Source organism: Lepidochelys kempii, chromosome 7, assembly GCF_965140265.1.
Source record: "Lepidochelys kempii isolate rLepKem1 chromosome 7, rLepKem1.hap2, whole genome shotgun sequence".
Classification (NCBI taxonomy): domain Eukaryota; kingdom Metazoa; phylum Chordata; order Testudines; family Cheloniidae; genus Lepidochelys; species Lepidochelys kempii.
The window spans coordinates 92,861,220-92,887,053 of NC_133262.1; the positions used below are offsets into that span (position 1 = coordinate 92,861,220).

Below are 25,834 nucleotides of genomic sequence, written 5' to 3' on the forward strand. Positions count from 1 at the left end.
CAGATTGCAGGATTGGGGACTTGGACAGTAGAAAGAGAGAACCTTTTCTTACATACTAACAAGTAGTCAGGAAAACAAGATAATAGAAAAAGAAACCATAAGATAATATATAATATGTAAGAGACACTAGTGATACCAAAAGTTAAACTTAGTTGTGCAATAGAAAAACATATTGTTTCCCAATGTATTGATTCAAAACAATGGTGCAATCTTTGTCTCATCACTTTCACTGGACTCCCAGTCTAAATCTATCTCTCTAAGTTTGGATGATATACTTTTTAGATGATGTAGCTTTTTATTAAACATATTTTTTCCATGTTTGCATCCAATGGAAAAGTTTTGTGCCTATTTAATAGGGCTTAATATAAGATAAGGTATTCTGGTAACTTAAACGATATTTTATATAACCAGACAGAGAGCCTAGCTAGCTGTGATTTGTCGAGGGTGGTCTCTGATTTTGTTTCTTTTCTATGCATCCAGCCTTGATAATTTGTATTACTTTAATAATCCTCCTATGGTGTCACATCTAAATAAAGATTTGGGGAAAATGTAATAAACTGATAACGTTTTGATTGGGAAGTGTAGCTGTGGTGAAAACACACTTGCTCCCCTGATTTGTTTTTCTGTTTCAAATTCTGCTAGTAGTATTACCAAGCACAGCTTTGAAAGATCTGCAAACTAAAAGATTTAAGTTTATATATGAAAAGAAAAAAACTATGTACTGAACTTTTTCTAGACTGACTAGATTGATGGGATTTGCCCTTCCTAATTTTTACAAATGTAATCAAGCTATTAAACAAGAGCTTCTGTTGATTAGAGCTAGAATCATCAAGAAGTATTCAGCAGACCTTGGGCATTTAACTTTTGTAGAGAAGGTAATTTGCATGGAGGAAAAAATTAGGACAGCTTTCTTATACAATTAACCTAGTACTAAAGTCAGCATAAGGTCATTCTTTCTATTACCATTATAAGAAAATTAGTATTTTAATTCTAAATTAGTAAAATGGAACCCTGAAGACTGGAAATGGGGGAAAGTTAAGGTAGCATTTATTACATATTCAGCAACTCATTAAGAAATTGAATATTATTAGTTCTGCATACATATTTAGTTGTCATGTCCTAAAATGAGAGAATTTTAATAACCAATTTAATAAATCTTGCCAAATCTAATTTACCTGTAGACCTAGTATTCAAAATTCAACTAGCTGAACTAAATATTCATCTGAAAGTTGTAAGTAAAATAATGTTATATATGCAATTTTCATTGAAGGTTTCTCACAGATCACTTTAAAATCAGTTTCTCTCATAGAGTGGGTGGAATTAGAATCTTAAACTTCACTGCTCAATGTAGATCAGTGTAGGTCCGTATGTGCGATATTCCTCATTTTAAGTATAGGGATAACCACAAATACAGTACTGTGGTAAAGTCAAATTTTTAGAGGCACCAAAAGTTTACATTTTCTCCTGGTTTCTTTGTTCAACAGTAAAAGCCCTAATTCTTCTACTGATCTATTAATGTTACTTTATTGTGAACAGAGGGCAAAATGCAATAAACATTTACATGTGGATAATTTTATGCACCTGAGTAGTCCCAGTTGGAACTAACCTGGGCATTTCTCTCAATGAAGGTAGCAGAATAGTATGGATATAAATTTCCCCTTAATGTTAATTGTATTGTCATTAGTTTGGGTTGTTTTAGTTATATATTTTCTGTGAAGTAGACAAAACAAATAGTTGTGTTTTATTGTGGAGTAAAAACTATTCCTAATCCTTTAAATAAGAATATTATCCTACTGTCATGCTTCAACAATTGTATTAGATGAAATGTAAAAAAGAAGTGTACTCTTTAACCTAATGCTGTTTGTTTTTTTTTCTTTCCATTCTTCCTAGCCTCAAGATATTCAGAAGTCTGTCCTAAAAGGAATAATTAATGGTCTGTTACAGGAGTGGAAAGGGTAATTATAACCAGCATTTGCACACATTTACATTAGTGAAAAATCTGGGTTTATTGTACTAGTATATTATCTTTCTTTAATACATGACAAGGATCTATCGTGTTTTTAGACCAAGAATGAAAAATTATTTGAGTTACATCTTATTTGCTTTATAAGTTTCTCCTTTGAAGAGACACATCTGCTGATCATCTAAATCTTAGTCAAATCCCCTCTGAGTGACTGATCAGAAATAGCTGGAGCTCTCACGGTATTCCTACACTGTAAAAAAACTTAAATTGGGTAGGAGAGACAAGGAGGGTGATATACTATCTTTGATTGGACCAACTTCTGCATTAGCTAACTCAGGTTGTAAAGACATGGCAAACTCGGCATAGCAGTTCATGTTCAACCCCAGGGTTCCTTCTAAGGCTTGAACTCAAGCTGCTAACTCAAGTTAAAAACCTGGTTAACCATGTCTTCACTGCTGATTTAACCCAAGTTAGCCAGCATGGGTTAGCAAACCCAAGTTAACACACAGGGTTTTTTTTCTTTTCCTTTCTTTGTTTTTTACAATGTAGATATATCCTCAGTCATGGTGGGCACTGGTTCAAGAGGACCGCTCCCCAACTTCTTGCTAGAAATTTCTTAGGAAATGGGTACGCGGCTCTGGAGCTCCGTCGTGCTTTTCCAAAAAACCTTTATTTTCCAGCTGGAAACCCTCTTTTTCTTTTCAGCTTTTTGCTTTCAGAATCTCTTCTCTCTGCTGCCTGTCCACAATGCAAATTGCTCTTCGATTGCCAGGGTAATACTTAACCAAGTGGCTTACAATGGTTAACAATGGTGTTCCAGACACAGAATTCTTTTCCCTACTCCACTCTTGGTCATTACTGCTTCTTTTGGTTGATAGATCTCTGCTGGATAGAGGGGAATGTGATGGATAAGCTACTTCCCAATTCCCACCAAAGTGGCTCAGCAAACAGTAATAGCTTAAAACAGAAGAGCCTGAAGAGGCACACAAAAAATTCAGTGAGGGAGGCAAGTCTCAGCAGTGACAGTAACAGCAGCAAGAAAGTAAATGAACAGCAAGAAGTAGCAAAACCACACTGATACACCTGTCATAAAGCTCAAAAAGGCAGGTAGGTAAATCCTCTACCATGAAGGGCGATGAGAGCATCCATGCTCCTCTAAGATAGAAAAAAATCCTTCTTTTCCTACACTATTCCCAGCTCCCCATGCGTCTCCCATTCCATAAGATTCCCCCCACCTCTAAGATGTGGGGATGATTTTTAGTAAATATTTATATTAACTAGTATTTGGGTCCTTTGTGTTGGGTGCTGTACAAATATAGAAAAGAGAAAAGATGCTAAGATAGCTAGCTGGCTGACATTGTTCCTGTTGCACAAGGTCCCCCTCACTCAGAAAGTAGCCAGAATTTGGTAAGGGTCTTCCCAAAGGTGTCTCTCATTCAATTATTTAATGGAGAGCAATGGATCGTATATGCAATGAGCACTAAAAGAGCTTATTCCTCCCCCTCTCTCCTTCTGAATCTGTAGACTCTTTCTGTCGGGGACATAAGATCCATGATTGGATCTTAAGATCCAAGATTAAAGAAATACAAGAAAAATTTAGGAGCTTTGGAAGTGCTACTTGATTCCTCCTCCAACTCAACCACTTCCTTTCACTCTCTTTCCTCAAAGAACAACTGTCTGAATCTATTCTTTAAAATCTTAACTAAGCTCCCAAGAAAGACTTTTTACCCCATAGAATACTGCAGTAGTATGACTAAAAGGATTATTTTGGCTCTTGAGTCCTCACCAAAAGAAGGCAAGAAAGAATCAGTTAAAGCCTAGGTGGTCATATATTTTCCTGCTGCCACATGGACTTTCCTTTGAAATGATTGCTTAAGGAACAGTAAACTCAGAATGGGAGCAGCCATGAAAAAGCAATTGCCTAAACTAGCAGATCAATAACTTTTGAATAAGCTGCAAAGAAAGGAACTGTCTACAGTGCCCAAGAGTGATGGTGTTTTGACAGGCATGATAAAGGAAACAATCTTCTTCATTGAGAAAGATTTCTTTCGTAAGCACTATGTTGGACAGGAAGGTCAAAGAACCATTCCAAGGAAATTCAGGCCTTAGTATTATTTTTCCAGCCCTCTGTCTCTGTCATCTACTTTGCTGGAGCATCTGTATTATAGTTCAGGAAACTTGGGGTGGGTTTTTCAAAAGTGCTCAGCATTGACCTCCTCTTGTCCCATTAAATCCAGTGGGAGTTTTATCATTGACCTAAATGGAAGCAGAAGTAAGCCAATGCTGAGAGCTTTTGAAAATTCCATCCTTGAAAAGCTACGGCCTTCGAACACAAAATAATGCAGGCCATCTTGAAGACTTCTCATCTCTTCTTTCATAGTAGATGCCACCATTCGCTCAGTTTGATTCTCCACAGGATCACTGATCCCAACCATCATTGTCAGGAAACAAACATAGCTGTGTTTATGGAAAGCTAACCACCAAAGCAACTGGTAACCCTTTAACACCTTTCCATGGAGGAGGACCATTTGGTGAAGCTCTCAAAAAGGTCATGATTAAAATCCCTTGAGGACAATTGACCCAAGAAATATAGACCATTCAGAAATTGTAGGCTGTCTCTTCACACATCTCCAATAGATGCTACAAGAATGAATTCACTTTTTCTAAACTATGAAAGCCAATGATTACAAAAAGCACACCAGGATTTCTGCAACATTTCCTATATCAGAAACAAGTGGGCAGTTTGATTATACTTGTAATACCAAGGACATTTAAGAATGATTCCTGCTTTCTGCTCTCATGAGAGGGATTCATCAGAGACTTCTACTTCCAGACTCTTACATGGACTTACCTTGTGGGATTTACCTCATGGCTAACACTTCCTCAGAGTGTATCATTATCAAAAGTCATATTAGTTGAGACTCATTACAGCATATTCCATAGGGAACAAAGTAACCCCCAGGATTTCAGACTTAGAAGTGTATCTCATGTCTTAGTATCCTGTTATTTTACCCTAATCTAAAATGGCCCCAAAAAGAAAACTGATATATCTCAGATTTTTGGTTTGTTCTCAAGATTTATCTTAAGAGAACAGAGCAGTATTGATGGTCAAGTTTTTCTCTTTTTTATTAGTCTTCAACATAGGAGTCAGAAAATCCAAACAGGACAAAGTCTCTTCTTGAATCAAATGCTTTGTTAGTAAAACATTGCAGGCCAAAGGTCTCTCCTTGGAGGGACTGTGGACACACTCCTCTGAATCAGCTTCATTTTCATGGGCAGAGAAATCTTAAACATCAATCAAGGAAATGTATAAAGCAACCATTTGCTTCCAAAAGGAGTTCTGGGTATCTTGTTGTACAGTGTTTCATAGGAAGGTATTCAGTGAAGTGGTGCTTCAGCGATTTTTTTCTATGCTTTCCAGTGTTTCTGGCCTAACCTTGTTCTTCCCTGCCTGTCTACTTTTCACTTCTGGCTATGCTTTCTATGCAGAGGATCAATGGACAAGTCTCTCTAATAAAAGACATGTTGTTTCTTGTCAATTTCTCTTACGTGGGCATGTCTGCTGATCCTTCTTTATATTGTTTCAGGAATACATAGGGTCAATCAACTTGGTGTATCTTCAAAGGGTTCTTCAGGATCATATTGAGATCCTTTTAGAAGACATTTTCCCTGTGTACATAGTTATTTACAGTAACATGCTTCTTGCTTATAATAACTTTGGAAGAACTCTTTATGGCAGAAAGTAGGTGGATGGTGGGTTCCTCAGCCTCTGGTTTACAATGATAGACTACTTTTGCTTCTTCTAACCGATCAGTGAAAGAGACCCAGAGTATGTATAGATTGTAGAAGATCAACAGATATGGTATCTTTGGAGAAGCAAAACTGAGAAGTTAGATACATGTTTTCATTGACTGTTAATTTTTTTATACTTACATATGATTTTGGTATAATCTGTTTGTTCTTAGGCCACGAACAAAAGATGATCTTAGAGCATACTGTATACTTCTACAGGTAAGAAAAATAAAAGCTTTTTAGTAAAACACATAATCTGTTTAATGCATGATGTACAATCCTGTATGCAATCAAAGTGTAACTAAAGTGTACTGTAAATTAAAAAATATAAGTTATTTATACATGTATATAAAAAAAATACATTAAATGGATTTATATTTAACTTCCTTGTGTATGGAAACTATGTTCTGAAATATTTACAGCTACCTTACAGAAAAGTCTACTGCTGTGGGTTTTTTCTTTTAAAATTTTAAATTGATATGAAACATAGAGGCTTTCTTTCCAATTAACATGCAAAAACAATACAAATTTACTGCTTGGAAACTGCCATCTTGCAGGATGAGAGAGCAAAGTGGGTTATTTTATTTTCTACCCATCCCCTGCTCTCCTGCATTGATCTGCCCTTGTGCCCACTTTCCCAACAGGCTACATTCTGCATATTTTGAGCAGTTTTGTTTCAACAATTAAATAAGGCTGTAATGTTGCACGAAACATACAAATAGTATCGATAAATACATCAGATACAGAGGTAAGAATGCCTGAGTCCTATTTATACTAGCATTTGACTGTTGCTGCTACTAGTGGAGTTGCACCGGTGATGAATTATATGTCCAAATTTTACTAACGTAGATGAGGCTTGTGGATGTGTTTTGTACACAAGAGAGCAGTTCACCAGTATTTGGGGATAAAATCAGCTGGGAATCTAATTCATGTAGGAGAAAAGTTTTTCAGTACACCAGGGAGGGGAAGCAACTGTGAATTGTGTGAAATATAACCTGCTGTGATAGTGGAAATGTGATCAGTCCAGTGCAGGGGTGATGATAGAAATTAAGACTAATGCTCTAATCCTGGAAGATGTCAATCATTAGAATCTATGTGGAGAAATATAGTTGTATATAATATTGAGCTGTAAGGTCAATGCTAGCCACAGCCGTAAGAATATTAAAACTTCCATAAGCTTATCCAACATGTTTTAATTGATGTTCACTTATAGCGAAGTCTTCATTAAATAAACCTCTGCTTTCTGTTTAAAATGTAAGAGCATTTTAAATGTTTTCTGTTGCTATATTGAAGTTGTACATATCTTTTGACTTTGAACAGAAGTTGTAAATAAAAAATTATCTATTATTTTATAATCTTGACTCTATCACAGCAATTTTCAGAATGATATTTTCATCCATGATTGTATTGTTTGGAAAAGTGTAATGGCTTTTTTCTTTATACAATTTTGGTACTAACAACATGTTTTTAATATCTTTTGCAGAATCCTCAGTTTAGTAACACATCTACTTATGTCATCTATGCTCACTTGCTAAGACAGATAGCAACCTTGGCAGAAGCTGACCATCATTTCCTAGCTCACTGGTTTAAAAAGTAAAAAAAAAATACTTTCCATCATATAGGATCACAATTTTTAGTGTACTTTCATTTTTGTATTCTGACAATTATACTATATTAATTATATTAACTGAAAAGTTTTATTTTTTTAAACATATATGGAAGGAGCAGATTGTGAGGTACATACATAGTTCTCCTATACTCATGGAAGTTACAAGGCTATGTTAACTTTTGCACAGATCCCATTGGTGGAAGCGTAGCCCTGTTGGAGCTGTGTTAGTAGGGACCACTATGGGCTGTAGCCTCATCTGAATACAGGGTTTCTGTCTGAATGAGCCTGGCCTTGCAGGTTATCTGCTAGGTTTGGGGGCAGCTTTTCCATGAGGAGGTAAAAATTTCCCTCTCAAGCGGAAATGTGTCCTAGTTTACCAAAAAACTCTAATAGCTATAATTTGGTTTGGCTCACTGTTTGAAAATAGTGATTGTTCTCTTGGTTAAGAAGGTAACATGAAGATTGACGTTTTTCACAGTTACAGCCAGGATAGAAAAGCCAAACAATACTAAAAATTTGAACTTTTTATCTTTTAAAAAGATTCATAGATATTTAGGTCAGAAGGGACCATTATGATCATCTAGTCTGACCTCCTGCACAACGCAGGCCACAGAATTTCACCCACCACTCCTACAAAAAAAAAACCTCACACCTATATCTGTGCTATTGAAGTCCTCAAATCGTAGTTTAAAGACTTCAAGGAGCAGAGAATCCTCCAGCAAGTGACCCGTGCCCCATGCTACAGAGGAAGGCAAAAAACCTCCAGGGCCTTCCAATCTGCCCTGGAGGAAAATTCCTTCCCGACCCCAAATATGGCGATCAGCTAAACCCTGAGCATATGGGCAAGATTCATCAGCCAGATACTACAGAAAATTCTTTCCTGGGTAACTCAGATCTTACCCCATCTAATAACCCATCACAGGCCATTGGGCCTATTTACCATGAATATTTAATTACCAAAACCATGTTATCCCATCATACCAAGATTTTGCACTTCTCTTACTATATACATGGAAGCTATGTATTGTACAACATAAAAAGTGTTTGTAGAATACTTAATCTATACTCAAGAGTGCATGACGTTCTTTTCAGTGTCTCTGTTCAATGAAGCAAAATATCTCTAAATAGAAAATTCCAAAAAGCTGTCAGAATTAAAAGACAAACTTTACAGAGAACAGATAATTTCTATCTTTCTATTTACCACTTTAATAAAGAGCCAAAGGAAAGATGTAACTTGTGATACAGTAATCTGAAAAAGATGTAGAGACTAAAGCATATCTAGAGTACGCCTGATGCACTCAGTAGAATTGCTATATCCTTTAAAGAAAAATATTGCCACATGTCAATGTTTAGAAGTATGCAGTTGTCAATAAACTTTATATTGGGAATTTTGTCCATTATGTGGTAATTTATTATAGTGGGCTTCAGTGGGGGCAGTACTAGCATAAGAGTAACTTCAGTGTGTTTCTTCTAGGATTTCGCAGAGAAGGTTTAAGCAGTTAGTAGACAGGTTGCTGCAATTTATTTCTTTACGTCTGTTCCCTGCAAAACCTGAAGAATTCCCACCCATGATAAAATGTACCTGGTGGATTCCATCAGCAACCAAAGTCTTGGCTTTATTCAGTAAGTTTTTCTCACTAAAATTGATTATTCTTAGTTCATAATTCTGTTAGGATATATGGGCTTTTTCTTTTTACCATAGAGATATAAAATGGTAACTGACAAAATAGATTCCTCAGTCAATCTCATCAACAGACCATGATGTTCCCACAGCACTTCAGTTTTTACCACTGCATACTGAGAAGAATGCAGCCCCGTCTACACCTACCAAATGCTTTTTCCATTATCCTAGAAGAATGCCTTTAAACTGTACCCAAAAGCAAGATTTTCCCTGCAGAAGTGATCTAGTCTACATAACTATCACTTCTTTCCTAATCCTATATGTATATTTAGGGAGAAGGCGCATTCTTATCTTGCACTTCAGGGGATGAGATTTTCTCTCACAAAATTGTGACCAATTAAGTTTTAGTCAAAACTCACAGGTGCAGATAGGAATATATTGATATCAAATGATTATACAAAAGGTTTCTCCAGCAACTGAATAAAACTGTAATGTTGTAGTAAGGATACATATATTTTTACCACATAAATACATATAAAAAGATATAGGTAGTCTGAACACAAATCAAATTGAATGGTCAGCATTTAGCCTGTTTCCCCTTAAAAGAAAATAGATCAAATGAATGTGAGATACTCTCAGTCTCATAGATAGCCCATACCAGTCTCACTGATATTTGCGGCAAATTGCTGACGTATAAATCCACCAATCCCACTGGCACAAGCCTGTTAGCAAACATGCATGTGGATTAGCAGATCTTAAAAATTTCCAACATGCAGCATTCAATTTATTTCACATCCAGTGAAAGTCAGATCTCGTTATAGTGCAGTATTTTATACACGTTTTTTATTGTGGAGTGAACAGATATTTACAAACCTTAGTATTAAATTTGGAATTGCTAATCCAATGTATTGCTTGACTGATCGCAATAAATGCATTGCGACTCATAAATTTGGGCTTGTTGAAAGGAGTCATCATTTGCCATGAATATTAGGTCAGTTATGGGGAGTGGTTTCAAGTCTACAGTGTGGGCCCTTTTTTTCCATCAAGACAACAGTTGATTAAAGATCAGATCCCCAAGTAATGACAAGTTGGCTAAATCTTGTTCTCATTTAGTATCTAACTATTTCACTATGAAGCTTAGACAAGAATTGGAACTCTGAAAGGAAATAGGTAGGGCCTGGAGTGCATCCATGCCTTTTTTCCCTTTACTAAGACTTCATTGAACTTATACCTGTAACATAAAAACATATTATGTCAATAGATGTGTTTGAAATATCTAGATAAATTAAGACTTCAGGGTCTTGAAAAATAAAATAAGGAATCAATTGATTCCTTAATCAAAGGTGTCCATTGGTCTGGTGACTATACTTTACTCATATAAGCCATAAATAAAGAGTAGACTACTCTTTGGTTTCAGAGTAGGAGCCGTGTTAGTCTGTATTCGCAAAAAGAAAAGGAGTACTAGTGGCACCTTAGAGATTAACCTAAGGTGCCACTAGTACGCCTTTTCTTTCTACTCTTTGGTGAAATCCTGGCCCCGCTGAAGTCTATAGGAGTTTTATTACTCTTTTATGGGGCAAGATTTCACCCTTATATTGAGGTACAGTCAAACTAAGATATTTTTTCAGGAAAGCCGTCTTCTATTGCTGATGAGTAAAATACTTTTTAGATTTCCATTGGAATTTCAAGGTTGGGTTTTTTTCCTTAAATTCTTACAAAGTATTTGGAAAAAATGGAAGCAGAAAAAAATTACCTTGGAATTTTGGTCCCTGTTTCAAGTCACTGATCACAAGCATTAGCTGGTACTTTAATTTCAATGACAAAATCTGTTGGTTCTTCATAAAATACCAAAAAAATAAATTAAATGATACATATCAATTGCATGTCAAATTTCCATATGTCAGAGACATGTTTGAGATAGCAAAAAAAAGCAATTTGAGTCCCTAGACTTATTATTTTTTAACATTCAAACTGCAAAATAAAAATATTTTAAAAATGATCTTGAGATTAGCACTTGTTTGTCTAGTTTCTCTTTGATTATAATGGTTTGTAAAGTATTCTTATTAAGTATTGGTGTGCCAGCATGACAATATTTATTTTAGCAGAGTGATAGCAGTGCTATAGGTAAGGTTCAAAAGAGATGGCTGTATAACAGCTGATTTTTCTAAGTGCTCTGACATTCACACAGCTTGAAAATTGGTGTGCCTCATTGGGACAGTAGTTTGAGAGAGTTCCTAATAGTGATTCTGTGTGTTTTCTTTGTAGATGCTGCAAATAGCCTAGCTAATCCTGCTATTATTCCATATATGGATTTTTATAATTCTACTTTGGATCATATTGATCTCATGGAAGAGTATCATAACTGGCAGTGTTATGGAAACTCTCACAGGTAAAAGAGAAACTGGCAAGAGTCAGGTTTTGTCTAACAATGAATAAAAATAGATTGTTTTTTTGTTGTTCGTTATAGGTTTGTCTATTTATTTTAAAGTTCAGCACCATGTCTTTTTCAAATAGATAGTTTTGACAGTTTCAGTAAAATCCTGACCCTACTGAAGGCATTGGAAGTTTTGCCATGGACTTCAGTGGGGCCAGGATTTCACACTTTGATTTAAATCAGATAAAAGGTAAAAATTGTAGACAATAATATAAGTTCATTGTTTGCTAATATTGACAGTACAAAAGGCAGCTAGTGAAATCTAATTACAGTAGAACCTCAGAATTACAGACACCTCAGGAATGGAGGTTGTTCGTAACTCTGAAATGTTCATAACTCTGAACAAAACATTATGATTATTCTTTCAAAAGTTTACAGCTGAACATTGACTTAATACAGCTCTGAAACTTTACTATGCAGAAGAAAATGCTGCTTTTAACTATCTTAATTTAAATAAAATAAGCACAAAAACAGTTTCCTTACCTTGTCAAATCTTTTTTTAAACTTTCCCTTTAATGTTTTAGTAGTTTACATTTAACACAGTGCTGTACTGTATATGCTTTTTTTTGGTCTCTGCTGCCGCCTGATTGTGTACTTCAGGTTCCAAATGAGGTGTTTGGTTGACTGGTCAGTTCGTAACTCTGGTGTACGTAGTAACTCTGAGGTTCTACTGGACAAATTTTTTAATATGAATTATTTTTATCATGATACAAATTATTTTTGTCTGCCACACAATAAGAGAGACACCTATTAATATCAAGTGGCATTAACCATTTTATATATAAAACATATCAGACATTCATATACTATATGAGTCCTTCCAGAATTTGGCTCTGATCCTGCCAAGACTTAAACACATGCTTAACTTTACAGACTGTGATCAATTTCACTGAGGTCAATAGAACTATTTTCAGTGCATAAAGATAAATGTGAGTAAGCCTTTGCAGGCTTAGGGTCTTTCTTTAACTGTCACTTTTGGCAACAAGTCTCCTGTTCTAAGTAATACTTCAGGTTATTAAAGTGGAAGAAAATGTAAAATTCAGTTTATTTTTCACTGTTAGGCTGTTTTATTTTTTGCATTTTGCTCAGTTTGTACAGTGAAATTAAGACTTTAGATTCTCATGAGACAGCACAATATTTGGGTTACAAAAACAGAAGAGGAATATTTATTAAAATTTTCGTTTGAATTTAAAAAAAATCTTTAATGAAAACTTTTTTCATTGATTTCACAAAAGCTTGTTTTTACAAAATGAAAATTTTGGATCAGATTAGACAATATATCATCTCATTAAGGATTTCTGAAGGGATCTTGGTGGCTTGAATCAAGAGAGACTAATTATATCTTTCTTTATTTTACTTTTTATTTTTTTATTTCAAAGTACACTGAAATGATCTCAGTAAGTTAAAGATACTAAAAACAAATGCGGCCTTGTGTTTATATATGTGCTATTTGTATTGACTTTAGTAGGAGCTGAAGAAAACCTTAAGGGCAGAATTTGTTCACACCATTTTAGATCAGGCTTCAGTGTGATGCCTGATATTTGGATTTGGAAATATAAAAGCATTTTACAAACTTTTAGTATCATGGAATCTTGTCGTACAAATATCTTCAGAAAACTACAGAATTTCAGCTGCAAATTCACAGGTATGTCCCAGAACTGCTGAGCTTCAGGAACTTCCTAGGAAACAATGCCATTTGGGTTCACAGGAGTGCCTCCTTCTGGCTCTGAACATTCAGAACCAAGCTTTTAGTAGGGCTATTTGGCCTTCACCCCACCTCAGTTCTTTCCTTTTCTTGGCTAGCTGTAGACATTGGGACCTATTGTCTATAGCCAGACATGTTTTGTTTGGCTTTTGGCCATAGTGTAGTTTAGTCCAGCTATATCACTCTTGGTATAATTTTAATTCTTTTTTTACTTTGGGGTTTTTCCCTTGTTTTTTCCCTTGTTTCTGCAGTATTACATAGTCTAAATCCCCAGTGGGGCCTCAGAACAGAGGACTGTAGCCAATCTGGACAAGCATACCAGTTTCAAACTGTGTTTTTTGTGTGTGTAGTCTTCACCATTCTTGCGACCACAACCAGCTCCAGTAACTCTGACTGTTTCTCCTTCCTTCAGCTTATATCTGTTATGATCTGCCTGGCTTGGGGGTGGAAAAAAATAGTAGGTCAGTTTTGACTACTGATGTTCACGTGGCTTCTGCATCCACTAAGCAACATATTTAACAAATTGCCTGAGAAACCTGTGCCATTCATTAATTTCTAGTCATCTTTGGTGGTTGGGGACCATTTGGTCCATTTCCTTGCAATGGGGAGTGAAATTACCATGGATCATTGGTGGTTAAAGTTTGGTTGGGCCACACAATCCAATTCCATGGGGCAACCCAGTCTCTCTTCCCATATGCTTACAAGGGTTTCTTCTCCCTAAACACTATTCAGAGCAGAGGACAATTCTCTGTAAAGTTTGAAACTACAGAAGGAAGGTGCCTGATCAGCACAAAGGGGATGTTCTGTCTATTCAAGATCATTTCTCATGTAAAAAAATCAGGATAGATCCATGATGATATGAAGGCTAAAAAAATTAACAGAGTTAATGAAGAAATTCAAATTACAAACGCTGATATTTGCTTCCATCATTCTTATCTTTTCTCTATGAAGCCTGTATAAGGCTATCAACTTTTTTAAAAGATGCTTACATATCTCATTCAGACTTACCAACACAAATATTTAAGTGCAGGCAACAGACATTACTGTTTTCTGATTTACCAGTTGTTCGGCTGTGCTTGCACCATACTTCTGATATTAAGGTATTCCAGTGTACCTGTACTTGGAGAACTGGCTGGTTTGCATTTGTATACCACAAACCTTAGAAGAATTCCTGAAAGTGACATGGGTATTGCTTCATTTCTCTGGTACCTACTCAAAAGATATCTTCTTATATTGGTGCAATCCTGGCCATTTTTTATCCTGAAGAGAGATTTCAGGATGTTTTCTAAGCTACTATTCCATTAAAGAATAATTATCAAATGTCAGTGAGTTTCTTTCTAACGTGGTTAAGTCTTGTGGCCTCCTGCACCTATGTCACAGGACCTAGTGGTCCCTGCCTGTGAATGAAGCCAGTGCAGTACTAGTTAGCTGCCCGTTAAATTCTCAAAACAAGGATGATATGAGAGCACTTCTCATCATCCTGTTTTATACCTCATGATCAGGAATATACAGAGGCAAACCTTGGGGAAAAAAAAAGATTATTCACCAGCAAATGTAGTTCTTTAGGAGGGTTGCCTCTGCATATTCACACTCTGCTCCCACCTTTCTCTCTTCTTCACAACTTTGTTCTCGTGGGATTATGGAGTTCATTTGGTGGTTGTGGGCTCCATAATCCTTTGTATAGGCTTGAGTCTCAATGTTCAGAGCAACAGTGGAGTGTTTTCCAGAAAGTTCCTGAAACTCAGCTGTACCAGGCCACACATCCCATAAATGTGAACAAAAGAAATACACTCAACTTAAAGTTATTGGTAAGTAATCTTTTTTGTTAGGTTTTATAAAAATTCTTGATAGAAATGCTGTGCTGATGCGGTTCACATACATTTCTTATTTTTTTTTGTCTGTTGTTAATGTAGCTGTAAATTTTTGTATTGTAACAGGACATGTGGACCACTTCATCAGTCTTAGAGTTAGTTTCAAATTGATTTTTAATGAGTGGTGTAGAATATTTAGTAAGTTCATTTTTAGTTTACATGGTGAATCAATGTTTCTTTAGTGAATGATGTCTCTGTTGACTAAGAATACTAACTGTTGACTTGTGGCCCATATAATGTTGTTAAAGGTGAAGGATGAAAGAAACTTTAGGTATTATATGAAAGATGACACTGTTTTTTTGGCAGATAGTACAGTGGACTAATACACTATCCTTGCATGTTGGGGGCCCAAAGTCCAAATTCCTGCACAAGTTCCAAGGCAAATTTTGTTTTGGGAGGGAGTGTCATACTTCACTGTAGTAGCTTTATGATATGTACAATGTTCTACACAGTTATCAGAGAATAGGCTAAGGAGACAAATAACTTTACTGCATGTCATGACTGAATACTAGCAGAGCCACATGAGGAAGCTTGGACAGCATCTACATGCTCTGTTCTTTGCTCAAGTTAGTGCTGTCTATGCCCTCACTTTCATGAGAGCTTAACTTTAACAAAGAAAACTAACAAAAGAACCATAGGTGTCTGTCACTTTTGGGATTCTTGAGTGTTTATCATTCTTAATACTGATTGATTGAAAAATAATGTTACTAATGGCCTGATCTTTTCAGAAGTGCTGGATACCTGCAGCTCCAAATGTCAATCAGGCCCCAGCAAATAGCATAAAATACAAGTATTTACATTATGTGCTTTAATTGACTGGAAAATAGTAGACATGAGACATCTTTTTTGCAATCAAAGTCATTTAAAAATTAAGTTTTTTTTTATTCTTTAGCTCTGCTTAACAATTCAAATTTAGTATTTAATACCAAAGATACTGTTTGCATACTATAGTGGCTGGCTTTCTTCTTCAGTCACGTGAAAGTGCAATGATGGTAGATGCTACAATAAAGATTAAAGGTCTATTGTGAAAAAGTATATACAAATACTTTGAATGCTAAGTCCTTGTTAGTTAACACTAAAATGGTTTGCACAAGATTAAATTAACATCTGTGCACACAATGCAGAAAGAACAATAGCTATTTCAGAAGAAGAGTTATTTACAAATAACTCTTATAAAATATTAACGGAGGGGAAAATTACTAAACTGTAATACAAAGATTGATTCTTGTTTTATTATCTTTAGTAAAAATTACACCTTATTTAACTTCCTGTCTATTTTGCCATTCAGGTTTTCTTTCTGTCAGTATCCATTCATTATTTCTATAGCAGCAAAAAAAGTTATTATTCAAAGGGACTCAGAACAACAGATGATAAGCATGGCACGGGTAAGTAACTTTGTGATAAATGATGTTCAAGTAAAAATAATGTTATACATTTTAATCTGTTAAACATTCTGTAAAATTATTCGTTGCAATCTCTGAAATTTAGGGCTAACCTCATAAGAAAAAAAAATTAGATCATTCTGTAACTTCTAGTCTGCAAAAGGCCATGAAGAATGCTTACACAGTGTTCTTGTTTTAGTTTGCTTAGGGCTGCGGTAGCTTCATAAATGTGTTTCTACAGTATAATGTGCTGTTCTTTAGTCTTCTGCAATATATGAATCTTTCTTCACCACTCCCATGAGTGACAGGCAGGCCAGATTAATGAGGAAGATAATTATGAGGGAATACATTGCCCTGAAACGCATTGTTAGTTGTCAGTTTTATTCTGCTAATGTGAACAATGATAGATCGGAATACAAGAGTACATATACAGGTCACAGGACACAGTGTTGGATATAAGGGAGAAGTAGCTGTTAAGAGGAAATGGTGCTAGGTACTGAGCTGATCTGGCTTCTTAAGCAAAAATGTTGTGTATGTAAAATATTTTTTTTTTTATTCCAAATAGCAAAGCCTGGTGGACAAAGTCTCTCGCAGGCAGAGACCTGACATGAATATGTTATTCCTAAACTTGAAAGTGAGAAGGATGCACCTTGTTAGTGATTCACTTGATGAGGTACAGAAAATGGAAATTAATTAATGTTTGTTGAAAAGTATCTGTAACATTTTTAATTCAGTCTGATAGGACTTATTTCTATAGTGAATCTATTTAAAACATTTGTAATGGTAGCTGAGGAAACTAACCACATTTTCAGTCGTTGTCTCCTGCACATTTACCCACTTTACACACACAGTTATGTGCATTTTATGTATGTACATGCTAACTAAAAATAAATTTTAAAAATATTAATGTAAAGTTAACCCATTAATAATACTGTGCATAATCATCAGATTATATTGTATCATATTCCAAGGTAGGAGTTCCAACTTCTTCTAATGCTTTAGATACTGTGTGATTTCTTCTTTCACGACCTTCTCTCCTCAAGTTTTATAGTGTAGGAGCACAGTGTAGTAAAATCTCATTCTGTGGTGGGCAAGCTAGTGTTACCAAGATAAGGGGTGGGGGTTGTTTGATTTGTAAAAATCTACAGAATCATAATTGCAGTGGCATGGCAGGGGAGCTCACTTCTCCTCTAGTGGTGTTCCCCAAGGGTCAGTCCTAGGACCAATCTTATTCAATTTATTCATATATGATCTGGAGAAAGGGGTAAACAGTGAGGTGGCAAAGTTTGCAGATGATACTAAACTGTTCAAGATAGTTAAGACTGTGAAGAACTTCAAAAAGATCTCACAAAACTAAGTGATTGGGCAACAAAATGGCAAATGAAATTTAATGTGGATAAATGTAAAGTAATGCACACAGGAAAAAATAACCCCAACTATACATACAATATGATGGGGGCTAATTTAGCTACAACTAATCAGGAAAAAGATCTTGGAGTCATCATGGATAGTTCTCTGAAGACATCCACACAGTGTGCAGCGGCAGTCAAAAAAGCAAATGGGATGTTAGGAATCATTAAAAAAGGGATAGAGAATAAGACAGAATATCTTATTGCCCTTATATAAATCCGTAGTACGCCCACATCTTGAGTACTGCGTACAGATGTGGTCCCCTCATCTCAAAAAAGATATACTGGCATTAGAAAAGGGCAACTAAAATGATTAGGGGTTTGGAACAGGTCCTATATGAGGAGAGATTAAAGAGTCTAGGACTTTTCAGATTGGAAAAGAGGAGACTAAGGGGGGATATGATAAAGGTATATAAAATCATGAGTGGTGAGGAGAAAGTGAATAAGGAAAAGTTATTTGTTCCCATAATATAAGAACTAGGGGCCACCAAATGAAATTAATGGGTAGCAGGTTTAAAACAAATAAAAGGAAGTTCTTCTTCACTCAGCGCACAGTCAACCTGTGGAACTCCTTGCCTGAGGAGGTTGTGAAGGCTAGGACTATAACAGAAAAGAGAACTGGATAAATTCATGGAGGTTAAGTCCATTAATGGCTATTAGCCAGGATGGGTAAGAAATAGTGTCCCTAGCCTCTGTTTGTCAGAGGGTGGAGATGGATGGCAAGAGAGAGATCACTTAATCATCACCTGTTAGATTCAATCCCTCTGGGGCACCTGGCATTGGCCACTGTCGGTAGACAGGATACTGGGCTGGATGGCCCTTTGGTCTGACCCAATATGGCCATTATTATGTTCTTATGGGTCCCCCACTCCAGGTCCTGCAGTTGGTGGACATTTTGATAATACAGTGTGGTCGGAAATGGGTCAAGTTGGGTATCATTCAAAAGTCCTTTCTCTAACAAACACTATGGCACCAAACAGGACAAGTCTGGAACAATTATGTAGCTATACATTAAAGAAAATATTTAAAAATAATTTTTTTAAATTATACTTTAACACAGGCTTGTCAAACGTGGCAGCCCTCATGAAGTTCTGTTGAGGCTCTTGACTGACAATAATGTGTTATCGGTTAATGCCCAGAACGTGATACCTGGATTAATATTTTTAAGGTTGCAGATTACTATAAACGGAAGGAATGCTTGAAGTTGATTGCCATCATCGGTTAAAAAGGTGATACCATTGAAATTATGATTCCATAGATTTTAATGACTCAAATGACACTTCACTTACCTTTCTATAATTAACTTGCCCACAGAATTACACATGCTCCAAGATTATTAAATACTTTAGGCTTTCTTCTTCCAATTTCTTACCCAAATTTTTAACCCACTGCTGCCATACCCAGGACCCAGTTACTCAGAGAGAGCATGGATGAGAGCTATTTGGTGCCTTGACTCCCAAGATGGCTTCCAAGCCTGGACAGAGACCTCATGAGTCAGGAGGGAGAGTGGCCAAACAATTATGATTAGCTAAGGGGGTGAGAGAACCTGGATTTGTGCAGGAAATGGCCCAACTTTATTATCATGCACATTGTGTAAAGAGTTGTCACTTTGGATGGGCTATCACCAGCAGGAGAGTGAATTTATATGGGGGGGTGGAGGGTGAGAAAACCTGGATTTGTGCTGGAAATGGCCCACCGGATGATCACTTTAGATAAGCTATTACCAGCAGGACAGTGGGGTGGGAGGAGGTATTTTTTCATATTCTCTGTGCATAAATAAAGTCTGCTGCAGTTTCCACGGCATGCATCCGATGAAGTGAGCTGTAGCTCACGAAAGCTCATGCTCAAATAAATTGGTTAGTCTCTAAGGTGCCACAAGTACTCCTTTTCTTCCAGTCTAGACCGTTATTTTCATATAAACTTGAATTATGAATTAGAATTCAGTAACTTTATGGATTCATATTTCACTTGAAATAATAGCTGTAGAAATAAAATAAGCACATTTGTGTTATCCAGAAGTTCTGTAATATTAAATATGTTGGGAGTCTCTGATTTATTTAATTTTAATTTTTTAATAGCTGACACGGAAGAGGGCAGATTTGAAAAAAAAGTTGAAAGTTACATTTGTAGGGGAGGCTGGTCTTGATATGGGTGGCTTGACAAAAGAATGGTTTCTTCTCCTTATTCGCCAGATTTTTCACCCAGACTATGGTGAGTCCTCATAATTTACTTCTTTAAGATTAACAGATTAAAAACATGATGAATTAAAAACAGGGATGGATAGGCATTTTTAGTTTTTCAAATGTTTAGCCATCCACCTTGGATCTTTTTTTTAATATTCTCTATTGGGTCACGTAGCCTGAGCCCTCCAAGCCCGAGTTGGCTGGCAAAGGCCAGCTACAGGTTTTTCTTTGCTGTGTAAACATACCTTCAGTGTCTGTAAGCTGAAGCACAATAATTGTGTATAGATGTGGGACTTGCCTGCATGAGGGCCAGCTCCTTATTTGAGAATTGTGAACATGGTAGTCAGTATTGTGCTATCCAGTGGGTCTCTGTCTCCTCAATTTCTAAATCACATATCCCAAGGCCATTATTAGAACATATTTTGCTCTTGTTTTTTCCAGCAATTTTGACTCACTCTAACTCTCTAATTTTTGGCTCCATAAATATGGATCTTAAATACAATTCTTTAGCAAATTGACTTTAACATTGTCAATTTCACTATTGTTTGGTGATTTCTGTGAGACAGCCCACAACCATGCCTTACATGGCAATACAGCTTGTGACATTAGTGTCAGTGAATATGTGCTGGCATCCTTCAAGATTGCCAAACAACTACCTGTACTGCTGTGGAAAGGAAGGAAAGTATCTAGAATGAGGGCACTCACTGATATACACACACTGTTAGCTAAAAAAAGGATGAAGAAAGCGTAAGACAAATATATGCTTTGGGGGGATTTTTTTCATTGCAGATAAATAATGTTGTGAAATAATTTTTACATTCCACAGGTATGTTTACATATCACAAGGATTCACACTGTCACTGGTTTAGCAGTTATAAATGTGATAACTACTCTGAATTCCGATTGGTTGGAGCTGTATCCTTTGCTGTCCACTTGAAGGTGCTACCTGCATAGTATTTTAATCAGTTACTAAATGTAAAAACAAAAAGCTAGGAAGTTCTGATTAAGTATAAATATACAATATCAGAATTAGTTTTTATTATGCTTTTATTTTTCAGTAAAAGATTTTTTTTTTTTTTTGCTTTAAAAAGCTAAACAGAATACACTGACTAGTGATTCTTGTCGGAAAATACATATTGTGTGTATGTATACATATACATTACATACAAAAAACTACATTAAAATAATGTAAAGTCAGGAAAATCAAGCACTTCAAAGTTAGGAAATTAAGAATTAGATTTTTTTTAAAGTATGGAACTCCTATTAGTAACCAGTTTAAAATCTATTTTATAATAATAGTTCATAGACCGTAAAGTTTCATCTGTAAAATTGAATCTTTGGTTGAAAAAAGTAATTTCTTGCTGACTGTTAAACCAGTTGACATATAATCTAGTATAGGATACTCACACTGCTATTATAAATGACATAACTTATCAACAAAATGCTTAACAATAAATAAACTGAATTTTTTAAAAAAATCATTAAACAGTATAGTCATTACAAATAGAATGAATACATACAGTAAACAGGATTTAATCTGCTAAATACAAAAAGAAAAACAGCCTGGTGGAATAGGCAGTAAATCGGATGGCTTATATATTTGTTTATTAGAACTGGCATATTTAGTAAATGGAAACCAATAGCCTGGTCTTATATTTAAACTTTGTATAAGGAAAATATCCCATGCTTTACCCAGTTGGCTGCCTGGCACAGGAAGGTTAAACTAATGGGATGTAATAACAAATCTGGCAGTAACCAGTAACAATCACAAAAGACGGGCAGCTTCTCTTGATGGATAATTAACTTCTCAGGTACAACAGTAATCATATTGATTTGTACAAAAATGTGTAAAATCAACCTGATTTCTCATTAATAGTTCCCAAAAACTCTGGATCTTTGTGCACTCCCACCAAATATGCCTGAATAGGCCTGCTGGTGACCTACACTGTCAGCATAAGTTTGTCTTAATGTGTTTAATTTTTATGGAAACATTGGTATGTTAAGACCTCTGTAGAATTTTTTAGATTAAAGATACCCATATCTATAGTTTCATTTTAACTTTTTTTCCATATTATAGTAGTTCAAAAAATGTTTCATGCTGTATTAGAATCTTAAGTATGAAGCAATTCAAGTGTTGAATAGAAGTGCATTATTTGATCGTGTTAATATTTTTTAGTTTAATAATTCTTACATTAGACAGTAGACTCTTAAAAGAATGATGGAAATGTTGAAAAAGGAACATATTTTCTTGCCTTTTCAGTTTTGTTTAATACTTACTTACAAAATACTCACTAACAGTGTAAAATATTCTTCCAAAAGTGATTTAAAAAGAATAATAAGAATATGATTTTCTACTTAACATCTGACATGTAAAGCTTATGGGACTTGCCGTGTATAACAGTATCACCTTGGATATTCGCTTCCCACCTTGCTGTTATAAGAAACTTTTGAGTCCTCCCATTGTTCCCTGTGATCAGAACACACCTGTAGGCATCAGTGATGTTTCATTAGATGACCTGTGTCATATTATACCAGTAAGTAAAAAGCAGTATTTTAAAGGATAGTTTATTTAAATAATAATTGGTTTCATTTATGGGTGCTTGGGTGCTTCGGTTTCATTTAAATGTTGCAGAACATTTCATTTTATAAGCCCCTTTTTTATATGCTTTCCAAACGACTCACCATTTTCTCTCTTCTTGAAGATCTTATTTATTTATTTTTTGCTTGTAAAAGATTGAATAAAATTTTCCCTTCTGCCATTTAAGTTATGGGAGTTAAAAAAGCAAAACTACACACAAACTCATGAAACTTCACTTCTAAGAAATTTACTATGCAGAACGCCACTCTAAGAGACCAGTGCTATATTTTGCAATCCATGGTATCGCTAGATGCAGTAAAACTCTCAACGGTGTACATGAGTCAGTTCTGTATCTAAGCATTCTCAATGAAGTTACAAATGGCCTCGGCCATTTAATTGACCTCAGTTCCTCTATAGCCACCTGCTAGATCATTATCAGTCTTCATTCCTATGGTTTAAAAAAGCCCACAAAAGTTTTGTAATGGCCAGATTAATTTCTAATAATTGTAGTGGGGTTAGTTTCTACAATTGAGTAGCAATATTCTGAAATCTGCATCAGCACAAGATGATATATCCTAAAAAGAGTTTGGGAATCAAAAAAAGGTGCCCCATGCAGTTGGAAGATGTCGCTACCCTATCATTAAGGCACTTCGTATGCTGATGGGTACTTGCATTAGTATTATTTTTTTGTGTGGCACCATATTCCAGGGTAGGGGTAAGAAGCATGAGCTCAGTCTTAAACTTCCCACCTGGATTGAAGTCTGACCTGCTCAACTCCTTTCTTCAGAAGTCTCAGAATCTTCGACTTTGAAATCAGAGATGATCTTTCGGTCCAGCTTCTCCAACAAAGAAACCATCAGATCATAAATTGAAGACAAGATCTTCAGATCTTATTTTTCCTGCCAAGAAACCACTTTATCTATCAGTAGGTTCCATTTTTGAATACTGAGAGTCATAGCTCCTCTTGCAGTCATATTGAAGAGGAAGGGGGAGGCAAAGCATTCCTCCAGATACACATACGCAGGCCAGACAGTAGATTTACCAAAGTGCATAGGAGCCTAAAGATGCATATAGGCGCCTAGTGGGATTTACAAAAGCACTCTGTGAGTTAAGTGCCTAACTCCCATTGACTTTGAGTGAGAGCTAGGTACCTAACCTACTTAGATATTTTTGTAAATTCCAGTAAGCACATAGCTGCATGTTTAGGTACCTATTTACCTTTGTAAATCTGGCCTATGGTGTCTTCATGCCACAAAGAGAAGTTACATAAGCATAAGATGGGCATGGAATGGGCTGTTTAGTTACCATCTGGACACACTGAGCCTTTCACTCAGGCTCATCACAGTTATTTGGGCATTTTGGGAAAAATACATTTCTCCCTCAGTAAAATGCCTCTGAATCCTCACTGTAGAAGGATAACATACAATAACAGAACCAAGTGGTGTCAAAGGAGTACTTTTTTTTTTTAAATTGAAGAGCTGCTCTCCCAATATTAGCATCTGATCTTGACCCCAGTGTCAAGAGTGTCGTGATTATTTAAACAACATAAAGCTGGAAACTACACTTCAAGTAGCAGCCCTACAAATTTGCAAAATACATACATTCTGGATGCAAGCATTCCAAGCAGTCACTTCCCTGGTAGAATAAGAGTTTAGTCTCTGTGGCACTGGGACTCCAGCTTACTTATTACAGACCTGGATACTAAATTTAATCTACTTGAATAAGTGTGATATAATGGTGGTAGGCAAAATACAGAAGCAGCCCCTTCTCTATGAGCTCTTTGTTTAGTTGTACCTTTCTTTCAAAGGTAACATCTGGGGAACAATTACTGATAAATCTCCTTTTTTCCATTTGTTTAAAAAAAATCTAACAGGGTTTTTTAGATCCATTTGTAGCTGATGTTTGAAAGATGAATTCAGTATGAACATACTGGAAATAAGTTCCTTTGCCTGGTGAGGGGAAAAATTCAAAATATAGTTATTAGTAGTTGAAAAATAATTTCTGCACATGTGGAGTAACAGGTTGCTTTATGTATAGTATGCTTTAATGTGCAATTTTGCCCATGGTGTTTCTCAGTAGTAAATTGTTGTACTTTAAAAGGACAAGGTGGAATTGTAGCTAATTTAGTAATTTTTTCCCCCCAGGAGTTGGCCCATGGACTAAGTGAGCTTCTATCCTATGAAGACAACGTTGAAGAAGATTTTTATTCAACTTTCCAGGTACTGTAGGAACACAGACTCTACAGTTTATAGTAATTATTGATCCATCTCAGGAGATTTATTCATAGGTAGAGTAGTCCATCATAGAGAGTGATTGCTGATTGTCTGGAGTTCAGTGGGGTTGGGGTTAAAGAACTATAAAGCTTGTCCTAGCTTTGAAAGAGTCAGTTTAGCCTGGAAGGTTGGCCCAGACAAAGGCTTGCTGTAGCTTTGGAGGATTTAGTAAATTTGGGATTCAAGTTGACCTGGAAGCCTGATTTAGGCAGAGACCTACCTAATTTGAAAGACTTTACCTAATCTGGGGGCTAGTTTTTGGCAAATGCTTGTACTAACTATTTGATATACTCCAGTCTGGAACACTGGCTTAAAGAGAATCCTGATCCAGTTATGAAAGATTTGGTATGCCATGGGAGTTTTAAACTTAGCAGAGGCTTGCTCTAATCTGGAATGATTTAGTTTAGCCAAGGAAGCTTGGGTTTAGGCCTGCAACAGCCTGAAAACGGTTGTTAGGCCTGACAAAGGCTTGTTAATCTAGTTCAAGGCTTTTTTGCTTTAGCTGGGAATTATACTGTCATCAGCTGGTATGAGAATTTTTATAACCTAAATTATTTTCAATTTTGTGGGACCTACAATTAAAAGAGAGTTTATTTCTTCTAATATATTTAATCTCCTAAATCCTTTTCTGCATCTTTCTCCTTTGTGGTATCTGAGCCTTACCACACAACTAACACATTTTAAATAGTATATTTGTTTGTTAAGAAAAATACTAAAAAGTATAACGCATAATTTTTAAAAATCTCTCAGAAATATGCAAAACTATTGATAAATGATTTATTTGCCATAATGGACCAAAGGTGTTACATGTACTATACCATCTTCTCTCTTTCTCCAGGTTTTTCAAGAAGAATTTGGAGTCATAAAATCTTATAACCTAAAGCCTGGTGGTGATAAAATTCCAGTTACGGCTCAGAATAGGAAAGGTACACTAAAGATATAAATATGCCAACTGCAATGCACCAAACTTCACTTGTAACTATAGATTTTGTTATTTAGCTGAGTAGTAAAAAT

General features: G+C 35.8%; 1 protein-coding gene across 5 annotated transcripts in view; it reads left to right on the top strand.

Annotated features, from left to right (window-relative positions):
* The window catches only part of HECTD2 (HECT domain E3 ubiquitin protein ligase 2), a 74,550-nt gene that overhangs the window by 32,141 nt on the left and 16,575 nt on the right, over window positions 1–25,834 (top strand). For all 5 annotated transcript variants that reach the window (XM_073353822.1, XM_073353823.1, XM_073353824.1 and 2 more), the window contains 12 exons: window positions 1,891–1,955; window positions 5,929–5,974; window positions 7,239–7,348; window positions 8,839–8,987; window positions 11,251–11,374; window positions 16,284–16,380; window positions 16,943–17,050; window positions 19,865–19,997; window positions 20,796–20,884; window positions 22,345–22,503; window positions 24,692–24,766; window positions 25,659–25,746. In XM_073353822.1, the coding sequence (XP_073209923.1) occupies window positions 1,891–1,955; window positions 5,929–5,974; window positions 7,239–7,348; window positions 8,839–8,987; window positions 11,251–11,374; window positions 16,284–16,380; window positions 16,943–17,050; window positions 19,865–19,997; window positions 20,796–20,884; window positions 22,345–22,503; window positions 24,692–24,766; window positions 25,659–25,746 (1,243 nt within the window). The remainder of the gene's footprint in view (window positions 1–1,890; window positions 1,956–5,928; window positions 5,975–7,238; window positions 7,349–8,838; window positions 8,988–11,250; window positions 11,375–16,283; window positions 16,381–16,942; window positions 17,051–19,864; window positions 19,998–20,795; window positions 20,885–22,344; window positions 22,504–24,691; window positions 24,767–25,658; window positions 25,747–25,834) is intronic.